This window comes from Egretta garzetta, unplaced genomic scaffold, assembly GCF_000687185.1.
Source record: "Egretta garzetta isolate BGI_Z169 unplaced genomic scaffold, ASM68718v1 scaffold367, whole genome shotgun sequence".
NCBI lineage: Eukaryota > Metazoa > Chordata > Aves > Pelecaniformes > Ardeidae > Egretta > Egretta garzetta.
This window is the reverse complement of record NW_009260192.1, coordinates 2,504,986-2,520,461: the sequence shown is the minus strand read 5'-3', so window position 1 is coordinate 2,520,461 and position 15,476 is coordinate 2,504,986. Positions and strand designations below refer to the sequence as shown.

The 15,476-nt window shown below is 42.0% G+C and overlaps 1 protein-coding gene across 16 annotated transcripts in view; it reads right to left on the bottom strand.

Moving 5' to 3' along the window:
• The window catches only part of BBX (BBX high mobility group box domain containing), a 141,403-nt gene that overhangs the window by 36,103 nt on the left and 89,824 nt on the right, over positions 1 to 15,476 (bottom strand). For 13 of the 16 annotated variants that reach the window (XM_035897564.1, XM_035897572.1, XM_035897569.1 and 10 more), the window contains 3 exons: positions 10,065 to 10,132; positions 3,443 to 3,523; positions 1,184 to 1,264 (listed from right to left, as the gene is read on the bottom strand). In XM_035897564.1, the coding sequence (XP_035753457.1) occupies positions 1,184 to 1,264; positions 3,443 to 3,523; positions 10,065 to 10,132 (230 nt within the window). The remainder of the gene's footprint in view (positions 1 to 1,183; positions 1,265 to 3,442; positions 3,524 to 10,064; positions 10,133 to 15,476) is intronic. The other 3 variants (XM_035897571.1, XM_035897573.1, XM_035897580.1) reach the window with 1 other exon arrangement.

Sequence of the window (15,476 nt, the reverse complement as noted above, 5' to 3'; positions counted from 1 at the left end):
CTAAGTTAGCAGATTCACTCGTACAATATTTTGCAATAAAATTCACAAAAAATGTTTTCCAGCTTATATATTTACTCTGCTTAAAAGCTTGGCTTCAGCACATGGCTTCATCCTGCTAAATTCTACTAATTTTCTCAAAAAAACTTTCACAATTACCTTGTAATTTAAAAAAAACGAGGCACGTATGAAAATATCTTCATGATTAGAGATATTAACTCTATTGTACCTTTTATAGGGGTGTTTGTAGTCAGGTATTTTATGGCACCTGAATCAGTACATTGTTTTTTCTTAATTGGGCCTCCTAAGAAGTACATCAAGGCCCATCCTAGACAAGCTGAAAACACACAGTACACAATTAGCTTAACATTTAACAGGCATGTTGTATGTGGTCAAACCTCTGTAAGCACATGGAATAACAAACAGGGTATCTTTTCATCCCATTATGCTCCTCCACAATAGCACCAGCTCCAATCCCAGTCTTTTCAGACACATGTTGAATATACCTTTAGCATAACTGATTCTGCAAAGCAGTACCAGACTCCCCCAAACGGGCAAGAAGAGCGTGTGTGGGAAAGTCAATTCATAGAGGCACATTAAACACATGGGAGAAGAAATTCTTAAAAGCAATCTTTTAAAAACTCAAAATCTTCAATACATGGAGGCAGGAGGATAGCTTACATACTTACGGGTAATTTATAGGCTTTGTAAGTCACCACCTAATGATGCTGCTACACATCCTTGTAGCTGTTGTGATAAGCTACCTTTGACCTACAAGGTTATTTTTTGAAGGATTCCTGACTCTAGGGGAGTTGCCATTTTGCACTGCTGCCTCTTCCACAGGCAGCGCATAGTGTCATTTCAGAGTGTCTTTTTTTTTTATTTGTTGTTTTCCTAGATGTAAACTAAAAGGCCATTTGGAAGATATGTCTGCAGTGGTCCTTTGGTATGGAAGGCCAGGTAATGTTCACAAACCCCATATCTTTTGTGCATGCTACAGCTGGTAGAACTGGTCACCGTCTTGTCCAATCACTGGTTATTCCCCCCACGATTTTCCTAACACAATGCTGTCACAAAGATAAACATCTACTGATGGGTAAGATAGGGTGCTTAACCATTCAGTGACAACTGTTACTGGTTTCCTTGCTTCCTCCCATCCTCCCCCACCATATTTCAGCCATTATACCTCAGCAAACTGAAACAATGCAGACTCTTCTGTTTGTTTTACAGCTCCCGGGACTCCAGGCTGTGATGTGCATGAAGAGATCTGTCAGGAAAACAATTATGTTTATATTACCTAACTCTTCAGTTTCTGTATCAAACTTCAACATGCTAAATTTCTGATGCATCATACAGAAAGACTCCTGGTACCTATGAGCATGCAAACGAGTCCCAGCATATCCGTACAAAGAACAGTATCTGCTTTCCAGGAGACACATAAATGGGTGAAGTGGTGATCTTGAATTATTTTTCACAAGGAAAATCTTTCCTACGATCAATAGAACAGGCTGAGGCTTTTTTGAAGGGCTTTTATTTGCCCACTGATATGCCAAAAGAGGTTTAGTAACAAAACCTTAATGCTAGATTGTATTTCAGAGTTCAGTGAAAGACTTGTGACTGCAGAATGGTGATAGAGCACAAACTGCTCGCAAGGAAGGTGTGGACAAGGAGACAACGTGTGCAGGTACTTTGAGATACCAGATCTATCCCGGACACTAAGGTAACTGCATTTTATACTGTTTAACTTCTGTCAATTATTTTTGTTGCAGATGACACCTGTAATTAATGTTAGACCTTGGTACAAGTACCAATTATTTTGCCATTGACACACACGCCTACCACGCACTGGTTAGGTGCAGCCTCACTACAGGCTGTTTAACATCCTTGAAAAGCAAGACTAGCTAATGTGCATTTCTAATTACTGCTCATCAGTGAGCTATTTCTAAACCGCATGTTTTAGCAGTGCGGATGAGCTCGTTTCCTGGCACCCACTGAAGTTCTTCTTTGAGGTGTAAGGAAAAGCCGGGGGTCACAAGCCCTTAGCAAGAGCCTATCTTGCAGCCCACAACACAACTCCTGCCTGTTACCACACTTTCCTGCACTTTCCTGCTTGGGCACGGTAAAATGAACTGAAACAATTAAGTGAGCTGGTAGTTGTCTTGCTCCTTGAAGGACTTTGCAGTGAAATTCAAGAAACAGACCGTTAGCAAGAGGAACTATACCAAATACGACATTGCTCAACTGACAGCATTAAGTATGCAAAAGCACCTTAGAAATACTGGAAGATGGATGATGAGTTATTACCATAGAATTATCCTAAGTGACACTGGAATTAACCAATTCTAAGAAGCTTCTAAGTATTGCTTTTCATTGCTGGCACACCAGGCATTTCCTCTTCCTAACAAGATAAGCCTAATTACAGGTTACGCACTTCACTGTGGCCATTCCCTTTAATCAGAAACAAAGCATCAGTGCTTTCTCTCTAATACATTTTGAAAGCCTCAGATCTTAAGCTGGAACTCAAGGTCTTGTGGGTTGATGTTGAAACAAAACCCAAAACGAATCACATTTTCTGTGTGCTAGGATTGCAACATATCTGCTCCCTAAGTGATGATGTTTAGGGAGAAGTATGAAGGTACACACGGCAATGAGTATTAAAGACACAGGAGTCAGATTCATGGCTTGTGTGAAAGCAGGTAATAAAAAGAAGCCCCTGCTATGACAAAGTTTCTTTTCATATGCACTTACTTAAACACCACCCAGCATCCTGTACAATCAATATTTATACACTAAATATCTATATGTCACTTGACTATGATAATTTCAGAAGTTGAAAAGATATAAACAAGCAAGTGAGGCTTGCAGAGGAGCAGGATTCTTCGCAACTGCATTCCTGTCATGTTAGTTCTATCAATGAAATCCGTTAAAACTTGGATGAAACAGCATATACTTAAAAAAAGCAAAACACCACAGCTGTGCTTCTAGCAATATGTTGATGAAAATGTTGTGTATTGCAAAACTAAAGCGTAGTCGCATAGAGCTATTTGGCAGTTATAGAAGACGATTCTGGAAATTCCAGAGCGACAGTTAATTTTGATTGAGTCAACGACTAAAGCAGCCACAACTTATAAAGGACATAATGTAACATCCAAATATACATGTTAAAACTTTAGTTAGTAAGACTCTAGTTTAAAACCAAGTGCAGGACTATAAATTATTGCTTTAAACAACAGCTCCCCTATTGCAGTAAGGTTTCCACCATGTTCCTAAACACACTCTCCTGCACTTCTAGTCTGACCTATCTACCTGATAAATGATCCAGTACCATCAACCCCAAAAGCAGGAACAAATAAAAGCATGAATTTTAGTTAAACGTTTTTGATTTCTCTTTCAGCTTCTTAAAATGAAAATACCAGGGAAGATAACCCTTTTTAAAGAAACTCACCTCTGCAAACTGAAACAATGATGACTTCTGACAGGTTTCATTAGAATTAGTTGCATCAGATTGGCAAGTACTCGAGGAAACCTGCAACAAGGAGTGTGCAGATTAAGAACTCAAAGGTTTTTCTTTCAAGCTAAGAACATCAGTGAGCAAAGCAAAATACCAGGCAACAGTAACAAGAAACAGCATTTAAGAGAAGATGGGCAATCTAATGTTATGCAGTCCTGGACATGTTAAATCAAATTTCAAGCTGAAAACATAGCTTAGCACCCGTTTTAATGCATTTGAAAATCACCCAATAAGAAAGACCACAAAAATACCAGTGTTTTTTTTTTTTCTCATTTATAATTCCAAACTCTGCAAAAGAGTTTTATGCAACAGAGTACTAAACTAATGATATTGGGCTACACACACAACTACCTTGTATTGGTGATGCTACCAATGCTGCTATAGCTGTAATTTGTACTACCATCTGAATATGAAAATTACTTGGAAGCTAAAAAAAAAAAAAACTTTCGAAGACACTGGAGGTTGCTAAGTGACAGAAATACTTATTAGAAAAATAATCCCCAATCACCTGACAGCATGAAAATAAATGGTTAAGGGTACCACAGCCTAAAATTGCTCAAATAGTGTACCAAAAGATCCATTTTGGGGGTGTGCTTATGAGAAACAGTGCAAGAAAGAGTCGTAACTTCTGAAATCAAAATACAAAGAAATGACTGCTCACAATCAACAGCCATATTCGAATTAACACAGAGCTTAGCTGTACTATTCTTATTAGGCAGAAATGTGTTAATCAAGCATTGTTCTGTAAAGGAATGGTATCAAATATGATACATTCATTAAATGTTACACTTGAGTGTAAGAGATCTACCTGCATAGCTCCTAGAAGCATAAGGCACTGTTAGTATAAAATAAGGCATGTAACATGGCTTATAGGAAACAGAAGAAAGGAAGGAGGCTTTGTGGGATTTTAGGAAAAGTAACAGCACGGATTTTTTTTTCCTCCCATCCATTTTAAATTTTTCATGAAATTTCAGTTTATTTAAAACACTTCTATGCAAATGTGTCTTTTCTCCTCTTTATTACCAAAACAAGTATGCCAATAGCATTTATTAGTGAATGCGCACATGAGATTTAGCTAGCAACTGCATCTGTTGCCGCTAAGCACAAAGCGCTACAGAACAAGCAGGCCTACAGGACGTGCAGTTTGTGCCGCTGCTCCTGATGCTGTTTGTCCGACATGCTTAATAAGCACTGCAATAGCACCAGTGGCATTTCGTTTCAGGAATCTGCTACCCGTATTCCCCTGAAAACACTCAATCCAAGTGCAGCAACCCACATGCCAAGGGGAACTACACCACATGACAATTTGCTTATGTACACAGGGCAACTTGTGTTTTCCCTGCCATAAAACCAAGCAGTAACAGTGCCTCCTATGATTGATGTTTTATCACTGTACTATGGGAGTATACCAACCCAAAGGGTTACAAAGAATGTGTTTTTAATGCCTGTTTTTTTGCTTTTTCAATGGTTTGTGTTACTGTTTTGACTGATGTAATGTTTATTACTGCCTTTCTCATGTTTCTGTACGATCTGTTTAAGATGTCTGTGCCTCAGCAGGGGTGTGAATTGTACCAGGGGTGTATACCGACCTTGCTGCTGCTGAGCGACCCATCTTTGAAGGTCCGAGTCTCTGCACTGCTGTGAAATATATATGGATGCTGCTTGCATGCCTGAGCGCTCATTTGGTTATTTCAGGCCACTTCACTGGTGGAATTCTCCCAGGAATAACCAAATTTGGGGTTTGGTTCCTCATATAACTTAAAATTTTCTGCAGTGCGACCGGCTGCCTTACATAGCTTAGTTTGTGGTACCTACTGAAGCCGTTTGTTCGTGAGCGGAGCCTACTCATTGTGCCGTACAAAAGGGCGCTGTCTTGCTTGGGAGAAGCCATGCGAACGAGGAAGCCGCGCGAAACCTCTCTGCTCCCCGAGGCGGGTGCTGCAGGACCACGCGTGCCTGAACTCTGCCCGCCCGCCCGCCCTAACAGAGACCGCGGCGGTTTTGCAGCTTCCTCTGCGTATCCAGGGGCGCATCCACATGAAGGCATCAACACACGCCTGAGCTGGTGTGGCACAAACCAGCCCCGAGTTGGGAGCCGCTGATCCACGCCACCCCGGGAGCACCGTGCTGGAGCGGAGGAGCCCTCCTGGGAGCTGCTCAGCCCCTGCCACACCAGCGCTGTAAAGTGCTCGCTCCCCGGGCAGGCGAGCCCTCTCCTTGCCTCCGAGGCCACGCGCTGGGGGCCCGGCACAGCTCCTTCGCCCGGCGGTACAGGAACCTCGAGCCGTGGAAGGTGCGAAGCCCAGTTTCTCACAGCTTTGTGTGTAAAGCGCAGATTGCCGGTGCCCAGTAACTCAAGAGGCAATTTTGCAGTTAGAAGCACCACACTTTTGCTATCCATTTCTATTATCTTTAAGAAGTTAATGCCTTTGCTTGACAGAAGCAGTGATTTGAGCTTGTTTCTTCTACTCTGCTTCTCCCCACACACTCCTGACTTGTGGGAAATTTATTATCTCCAGGACTTCTAATCTCTGCCAGGCTGAACCTGATCAAAGCGTTAAAATAATTATTGGAGGGAACGGATGCACAGATAGTGCCATTGCATACATCTCCTCTCCTGCTGTAATAAAACGTCCTCGACATCTCCTCATTTCTTCTCCTCTTTCCTCCTCCCAGCTTACCCTCAAGCTCCACTGAGAGATTTTTCACTTCCGATTTACACCCTGGGCAATACCACCTGGCACAGACCCAGCATTGCACACCAGATAACCTTTTGTTTTCAAAGAGAAGGAAACCGCAAGGATAACGCCTCCGTAGCCTCCCTCTCCCTGCAGGTTACCATAACGGGCTCTAAAACAGATCGTGCCGAATGAAGGCGAAGGGGCAGCCCCGGGCTCAGCTTCTGCACCGGCTGATGCGAGGCTTTGATGCTGTCCTGATGTGGCGGGCAGCAGCGAGGGCGGAAACTGGTAAAAAAGCCACGTTTTGGACTACGCTACAAATCGCTACAAATCTTGGGATTTCGGAGCAGTAACCTACAGAGAGGCCACTAGGTGCTGCTGTAAGGCAAGTAAAGGGCCATGACAGGCAAGTAAGGGAGACATGGATGGAGGGAGGCGAGAGGGTGAGCAAGGAGCGCTCCTGCACCAGCTTCAGCCTTTCTGCTAATAAATCTGCTGGGAGGACCAGGCCCTGCCTAGCACGGGGACAGCAGCTGGAGCAGACCCACCTGGCATTTCTGCTCAGGTGTTCAACAAAATATGCTCATATACACACACCATAGTCTCGCGGAACTGATGAAAGGACCCAAAAGCCAGGTGGAAAACTCATTGCATACCCAAGTCCTTTCTGTACTGCTGGTAAGGTCTGTAGCTTCACTTGCCTGTCTGCTTAGTAACTCCAGCTGCTGCTTGGAAATCAGTCATGTACTGACATTGAATTCTGTTATCAGAAGAAAAACTCTCTAGTCTACTGAAAAAAAATAAATTACAGAAATAGGAACATAACCAGTGACATACAGAGACGGTGACCGAAGCCTCAAGGCAATTTTGTAAATATCGCTGTTGTGCCTCTTCCTGTCCTCCCGCTGGTGCCTGTTCACTTTCTTACCTGACCTCTGGGCTTCCGACAACTCGAAGATTAAACACCTGGCTTGAAAAGTCCCTATACATCCATTTAACATACACTTGACAGAAAAACAGCAGGCGCCAAATAAATTTATGTGGGATTAGCAGACCTGTAAGGTATCATTTCCCTCATCTTCTCTCAAGTTCTGAGCAAACTATGCCAGTGCTGCCCTCCTTTCCATTAACAATTTTTAAGATGGTAGTAGTATTTAAGACCTATGCTTACAAGGCCACCCAAGTTCGCACAACCATACATATGCACAAGCAGTCAAAACTGCACGTTGACAGGTGGTCAAGTCTGGTGGTCTGGTGGTCCCCCAATTTAAGAACCATGTATATGCATGTGTAGCTTACAGTCTTACAGTACACACATGCGCTTTACTGATAATGAAGACTACATGATATCATTTAGAGCATTCTTTTAAAAATGACACTGCATTTTTTTTTTAATAGAAATGCCATGGGTTTAGATATACGATATATATTTATATACTTACATGCATATAAAAACAATACCTAGTCTTCCACAGTTAAGCAACTTCTGAACCTCCTCACTGACAGTAACTCAGCAGTCACCTTAGTACACAAATTCTCCCCCACCTCAATACCAACTCTAACACAACTAACTCCCTTACACTGAAGAGGAAAGCAGCTTACCAATTCTACAATGAATTCTTCAGCTTCTTACCGAGCCTGTCATATCAGCATGTATGCATGTATACCAGCAGCTTCTAGCATGTTCTGCTAACCTCCCAAAAGCTGGTTTGAGAGTGAAACTACTTTCAAGCATAAGCATGGAAATCGAACCCCAAGTTGTCCCATAGGCATGCAAAGATGAACGTCTGATGTCTCCTCTGTCCACACGCCTGAGGATGGGAAGCCAGAAGTGCTGTTCAGTTATCCAAGTCTAAATAAGTTTAGGATCTTCATTGCATTTTGGGAAACACAAGCCTAAGAAATATTTGCTCTGTATCTAGTCACCACTGAAACACTGAATAAAAAGAAAACAAAGGAAAACGGAAGACACACAAGGGGCTGCCACGCAAAGAGACTGAGGAAGTTTCCCAGTGCACAGAAACACAGCTGGAGATTAATTCCCGCTGACACGCATTTAGGAGGACTGAACTCCATCCACTTGGGTCCCTTTGAGAATACCAAGCAACCAGATTGTTCTGGAGAATGTATTTTACATAGGGGACACTCTGAAAGAATGGGAGATGTTCAGTTTTGTTCCCTGGTAAAGTGCTCTGTCACTTACCTACTAGCGTAGGACATTTAAAATGCAGTAACTTACCAGTTAAGTGTAGGCTTATTTCTGGCCTATCATGATTCTGACAACAGCCAACAAATCCCTCAATTAGTTTTGTTCAGGCTGCATTTATGGCAAGTATATTGCTCTACATTTTGGTGGAAAGCAGATTACACAGCTTGCCTCTGATGTGGAGGGCTGAGTTTCAAAAGAAGACTACAGGCTCAAAAGAGCACAGCACAGTACAGTTTATACATAAAGTAAATATTACATCACAGGCCATATCACATGCTTCTATCAGAAAAAACAGGGTTTATGTAGGCGCATGGGAAATGTGTCTTTTGCTCAAAAAAAGAAAATCCTGATTAAAATCACCCCATTCATATACTAAAACAATCACACAACATCCTTTTTGATTTGTCTCTAAATCCACATGTAGATTTTATTCCTTCACTGCCATCTGAAATCGTACTACTTGAGGCACTTTTCATGTAAAAGCAAGAAAGCTCAACTCACAAGGTCATAGCAAAGACCCTTCTTACTGGAAGTGAGTATTTGTGACTGCAATATACCTTACCTCTCATTTAAACATCACAGCATAGTAAAAACAGTTTTTAAACTCCAATCTGACAGATTCAAAGTTTGAAAACTACAGGACATTCACATTTTAGCACAAAATAATAAATGTCTTTTCACTTCTCTGCCAACCTTACCCTAGTGTTTCTTATTTTTCATGCTGCAGTACAGAAGGCCAGTACGCACTTCTGCACAAAGACTTCCATTGCTCAAACTGGTGTGCAAAGCACTGAGGAGTCTTGGCTGTACAAGAGCGATCCATCTCAAATGCATTACACATTTTGCATTTGGGGGTATTGCATATAGATAGTTAATTACTGCTTTTCCTCCCAACAACAACAAAAAAAGCAAAAAAGAAAACCTCGCTTTCGTGCCTCTTTTTTCCAGGCTAGCGATTACCTATTTTACCCAACATACAAGACACCTTTTGAATAATTTTCAAAGCTGGCCCAAAAAAAAGATGATAAATAATAAAATAATAGTCTAAAGAAAGACCAGAGGTCTCCACACTACTGGAGATATGCAGGAACACTTTTATTTACCAGGCTCCTTCGTAAAAACAAATGTTTGTGAAGGCAACTGAACCACAAACTTCTCTTTAGACATAAAGACTTAATGAATAGGAGTAAACTGCAATACTTTGATTACCTGCAAGCACTTGCAAGGTTTCAGAATGCATACATAATGATACTGTGTGGAAATTATTAAGTGTTTATTTTGCTATTAGGGCCAAGGCCACAGTTACGTGAGGCATTGCATGAGCATATGAAATCCTTGCCCAAAAGGGCTTGCAAACCTCCTGTTTATTAACACAGTCACTGTATTTCCATCCTTCCACCTGTGACAATATCCTCTCAGGCGGCAGATTTTCCTGGTCTGATCAAATATTCAGTCGGCAGAGGTAACACTGAACAGATATAGTAACTCGGCCCAGCCTCTACCTTTGTGGTTGGGATACAACTCATATCACAGGGCTCACACTTCAGTCCCACCTGAGGTTACCAAAGATGTACCTTAAATTTCACTTCCGACTGGTCAAATATTCCTCTTCAGAGCTCTCTTTAAGCTGAGGGCTCGCATAAAGGGAGAGAGGAGAGTTCCTTACCTCTTGTGCAGTCAGGGCATGTTCCCCAGCTAGAAGCAGCATACTCAGGCCTCCCATTTGCGTAGGATCTGTTAAAAGAGTAAAAGCAAATCTTAAGTTTATTCATTTGCTTGTTTAAAGAACCTACCATTTGCAGCATTAAACCCCCAGAAGACTACTTGTCACAGATACTCTAAGCAAGCTGCCATAAAAGGCAGTTCAACAGAATCACAAATAACCATTTCTGTACCCTCTGGGAGAAGCTTTCAAAGCTGTCTGAAAGATTTAATTGGATTTGTGTGCTTAACACCCCATTGCATGGATTTGCAATTTTACTGCCAAAGGTTTTATGTACTACAGAGATGGGTATCTTTAAAACAGCAACTGTAATGATCTCATACACAAATATACACAAAGATGCTCTAATATCACACATGTTTGTAACTCAATGGATGCTCCTACTGAGGGAAAGGTTCCCTTCCTTAGCCACCGAACAAGTAAAAGGATAGAACAAAGTGACATGATCAAGCTCTGAAGCAAAATTTCTATTTTCATTTAACTTTAATTTAGTGGTGAAAAGTGCCAGCCTGACAGCTCTGAAGCATGAAGCGCTTGATCCTCTGTGCCAGAAGAGCGCAGGCACTGGCCAGGCAAGCTGCCTGCCTACTTTTTGCCCTGCCAATACAATATATAATTGAGGAAAGTAAAATGGAGTTGTAAATGTTCTTTCTCCAAGTATTTGATGCTGACAGCTTCTTGCTTCCAGCCTTCCTGCACCTCAGGAGCTTGGAAAACAACAAGAAGTGAAAGCAATGAATGCTGGCACCGCATTACTCACAGAGTGGCTTTTCCACTCAGAACAGTGGTTGCTCTTCATCATTAGGAAGACTAATTGGTTTTGGGGGAGTGCCTTGGACGCAGTGCTGGGGCCTGACTTAACAGAGTGTCACGTAGAGAGAGGGAGACAGTCTGTGGCCCAAATGTCTCACACAACAGCCTCAACGTGAGAAAAAGGGAAGCATTATCCTTGCTGTATTGCTGAGACACCAGCTTCGGCAATGATGAGACGCCAAAGATAAGTAACTTTTCCCTCACTCACATTTTCCAATTTCCTTTCATTAAACTACACAAAACCCTCTCTACAACAATAAATTACACACGCCTGGGATCATTCCCTGGAACAGAGGCTAACTGGCACCATTACCCATGCCAATTCGGTTGCATTTTGTTATGCAAAATTTGGATGCATAATAGCTGCATCCAAAATGCCCACTGGGAAATCCCCTGGTCCGTTCCCACTCATGAGAGCAGTGCCGAGGAATTTGTTGAGCTTTTCAGCTGATATGGGCCAAACCTGTACCTGTAAACCTCTAAACAATTTAGTGCTACAGATGATCAAGGTCCAGTTCACAGGAATACTCACTGGTGCTGCTTAATTCGACACCACAGAGGCCGCCTGTTGTGGTTTTACCCAGCAGGCAGCTGAACACCACACAGCCATTCGCTCACCTCCCCCCGCAGTGGGATGGGGGAAAGAATTGGGGAAAAAAGAAAAAGGTAAAGTTCACGGGTTGAGATAAAGACAGCTTAATAGGACAGAAAAAGAAGGGAAAATAATAAATAAATAAATAAAAAATAGAATATACAAACTAAGTGATGCACAGTGCAATTGCTCACCACCTGCCGAAGGATGCCCAGCCAGTTCATGAGCAGCTATCACTGCCCCCCAGCCAACTGCCCCCAGTTTATATACTGGGCATGATATCCTATGGTCTGGAATGGCCCTTTGGCCAGTGGGGGTCAGGTGTCCTGGCTGGGCCCCCTCCCAGCTTCTGGCACACCTGGCAGAGCATGGGAAGCTGAGAAGTCCTTGACTAGCATAAACACTACTTAGCAACAACTAAAACATCAGGGTGTTATCAAGATTATTCTCACACAAAATCCAAAACACAGCACTGTGCCAGCTACTGGGAAAAAAAATTAACTGTCCCAGCCGAAATCAGGACATTGCCAAAAGTTCTCCCTCAGACAGCATCTTGCACTGATATTCACAGGGTAAGTTTTTTCAATACTCTCTTAGAACAGCAGTAAACAGAAGCAGAGGAAAGCAATGGGAATAAACCAGGCTTGTCCACTATCTCAAGGATAGAAGAGTGGCTCATTATCTTAAGAACACAGCCTAAACAGCACCTGGCTTCAAACCCAGTGTTCAAAGGAATTATTTTTTTTTCCTTTACCATAATAAACAGGTAGAAGGTGTGGGGTTTTTTTTTAAAAAAACCTTTTAAATAAAAAAGGGAACAAAAGGTATTAAGTTTCTACAAAGAGACAAGGCACTATAAGAAGCGTAGGATCTAGTAACAAGAAGTGATTAAAGAAATGAAGACAGAAAATTGGAAGGGCCAGCAAGTACCTAAGCACAATTCATAAGTGAAGCAATCCTGTCAGCACGGCACCTTTTGCCATCAGAACACTTGATCGGAAACAGTTCAGTCTTTCAAACAAGAGGACATCAGAGCAATTAAGAAGTGACAAGGGAACATGTACCTTGGAAGATAATGCCTGAGCAGGCAGTTAACTTGGAGGAAAGAGAGATGGGAAGAGATTTCCAGGCCCACCATGAACTTACTGAGCTCCACACTAAACAGTAAGGGCTTGGCTGGTTGCTTTCTACTTTATTCCCATTAGAAGGCTGTTGCAGAACACAAATCTTCTAAGCATTAAGACCTTTCTTCCAGTTTTCAGCTGAAATTTACTCAGGGTCAGGTGGTATACATTTTTTCTGGCCCACATCTTTAAGATTAAATAACTGTTCTCCCTAAATGGCATTTCCCTCTTCTGCATTTACAGGAGTCTCCCTACTCTTCAGCCACCTGCTTTCCTAAGCCTAAGCAAATCAAGATCTCCTGATGTCAGCAAGCACGTCCATCTCCCATGGTCCCAGCGATCCCTGCAGCTCTCCTCTCCAGTTATTCCAGGTAGAGTTCACCTTTCCTCTGCATGAACGACCAGGAAGGCAACCACATCAGGTGAGCGGTGCTCTGTTCAATGGCATTAACTCTTCTCTACAGTTCCCGAAAACACTTTGCCTGACAACTGCAGTACAGCACTTTCTTATGCCCACACCACACTGATCACAGAATGGCAAGGGTTGGAAGGGACCTCGGGAGATCATCTAGTCCAACCCTCCTGCTAAAGCAGGTTCACCTAGAGCATGTTACACAGGACATGGTCCAGGCGGGCTTTGAATATCTCCAGAGAAGGAGACTCCACAACCCCCTGGGCAGCCTGTTCCAGTGCTGTCACCCTCAAAGTAAAGAAGTTTTTCCTCATATTCAACTGAAACCTCTTATGCTTCAGTTTGTGCCCATTGCCCCTTGTCCTGTTGCTGGGCACCACTGAGAAGAGTCTGGCTCTGTCCTCATGACATCCACCCTTGAGATACTTGTATGTGTTGATGAGACCCCCTCTCAGTCTTCTCTTCTTCAGGCTAAACAAGCCCAGCTCTTTCAGCCTTTCCTCACTGATGGTTCCCAGTTGCTCTCCTGTGCTTCACTTCAGTTACCTGTGGGTCTTCTTCCCCTTCCTCAGTTTTGGCCAACTGGAGAACACCCAGCTTATGGCTCTAAATTCCTCCCCCTCTTCTAAGTAGCTTCTTGGTGGTCTCAGCTTTCTGTGCTTCAAATAAGTAGCTTATAACAGGACAACGATAGGACTGTTTTTCCCCGAGTAAGCAAATACTTAAACTGTTTATTTAAATACAAAAATTAAGAGGAAGGAAAAAAAATGACAGCTAAGTGGAAAGCGAAAGTTTAATTTGGTGCTTAAACAACTTGAATACTTAAGCTGCAGCTGTAGCAGAGGGCTGGCATTTAGATGTCTGATCATGATAAAACCACAAATCCTTCCACTAAGGTTTCAAATTACAAAATAACTTCATTTAAGGGAAGACAAAATGTACATATGCAAACACTGCCATATGTTTATAGTGCCTTCTCAGCACAACAATGCTTCTCTTGGGGCACTAAGAACTTACAGGCATGAAAAATTAAGAATTTTAAGTGCTATTTTAAAGTAATTTACAGTTAAATCAACAATAGTGAGAAAATAGCATACACATTTGACTTGCAGAATGGGAGGCAATTTGTGACTTTCGCAACAGCTTTTAATACTGATGAAACTTAAAACCATCTCACTATTTGGGAATGACATACTTTGTCAGTATTGGTCTGGTTAGAAACTCAGCAGGCTGGCTTAATAGTGGGTTGGTTACGGTCAGAATTGAAAAATAAAGGAGAGAGATGGCCTGTATGGGACTTAAAAAGAGAATCTCTATATCTTACATTTTCCAAAATGAAATATAGTATGTAAAAAGCAATCAAGACAGGATTAACAACTACCAACAAGTAAAACATATTTCCTGGAATTATTCTGGAATCATACAATCCCTGTCCTAAGGAAGCTATCTGCCTTGAAGATGCAAGACAGACAGTGGTGTTTCAAAGGCAGAAGTGTTTCTGAGGTGGTTCAGCTACATTTTAGTTCATCAGCTAGTATACAGCCTGGATTTTAAAAGAGGTTGTGCTTGATAGGAGAGTCAGAGTTGAATGGAATGACCACAGGAAGTCAAGGAAAGAACACCATAACAAAACATATTTAGCACAAACTGGTATATGGTTGAAAAACAGTAATCCATTTGGCATGGCAGATTTGAGAGTTGTGACTTGGGATGCTGCTAATTTCTCTGTCAGAAGTTGTCATTATTTTATGAGCTACTGTTATACTCAAGGAAGTAGCCAGCCTTCATTGGCATGAGGACTGGAACGAGACCCCTATGAATTACTATGCTCATTGACTCAGTCTGCAGAAAAAAAACCAACATCAACAAAAAATTTACATCACACATAGCACAAAAGGACCTTCCTCAGAAATGAATAGCTTTATAGATAAAACAATGCATTAGGTTAGTTTCTAATTAATCCTTAAGTTTTCTGTCCTCCACTCTGTGACAGGCATTGATTCAAGATCTCTCTGCACTCAGAAACTTTGCATTTGGATAACCCAGCAGGAGCAGTGGGGGATGGCAGACAGGTAGACCAAGGCCTATTACCTGTCCTTTGTGTTAAGTCAATAAACCTTTAAGGAGCATAGGAGTTACTCCTCTGATAGCAAAAGCAGAGTGGGATGAAGGGGCTTGCAGTTTTTAGAACCGGTCTCTCATATATCATAACTATGTAGCGAAAAAAATGCATTTTGATCACATTTCACAGTTCCTTTACAGCCAGAAGGAATTTCATTACAGGAATTTTCATACCACTATACTGGCAAAAAGGTATATGTGCCTTTTTATCCCTTTTTATCCTTTTACATTTGTTCCATAAAACTACCTTCCACTCTCCAGGTCACGATCTCCCTTAAGCAGAAAAGTCATGA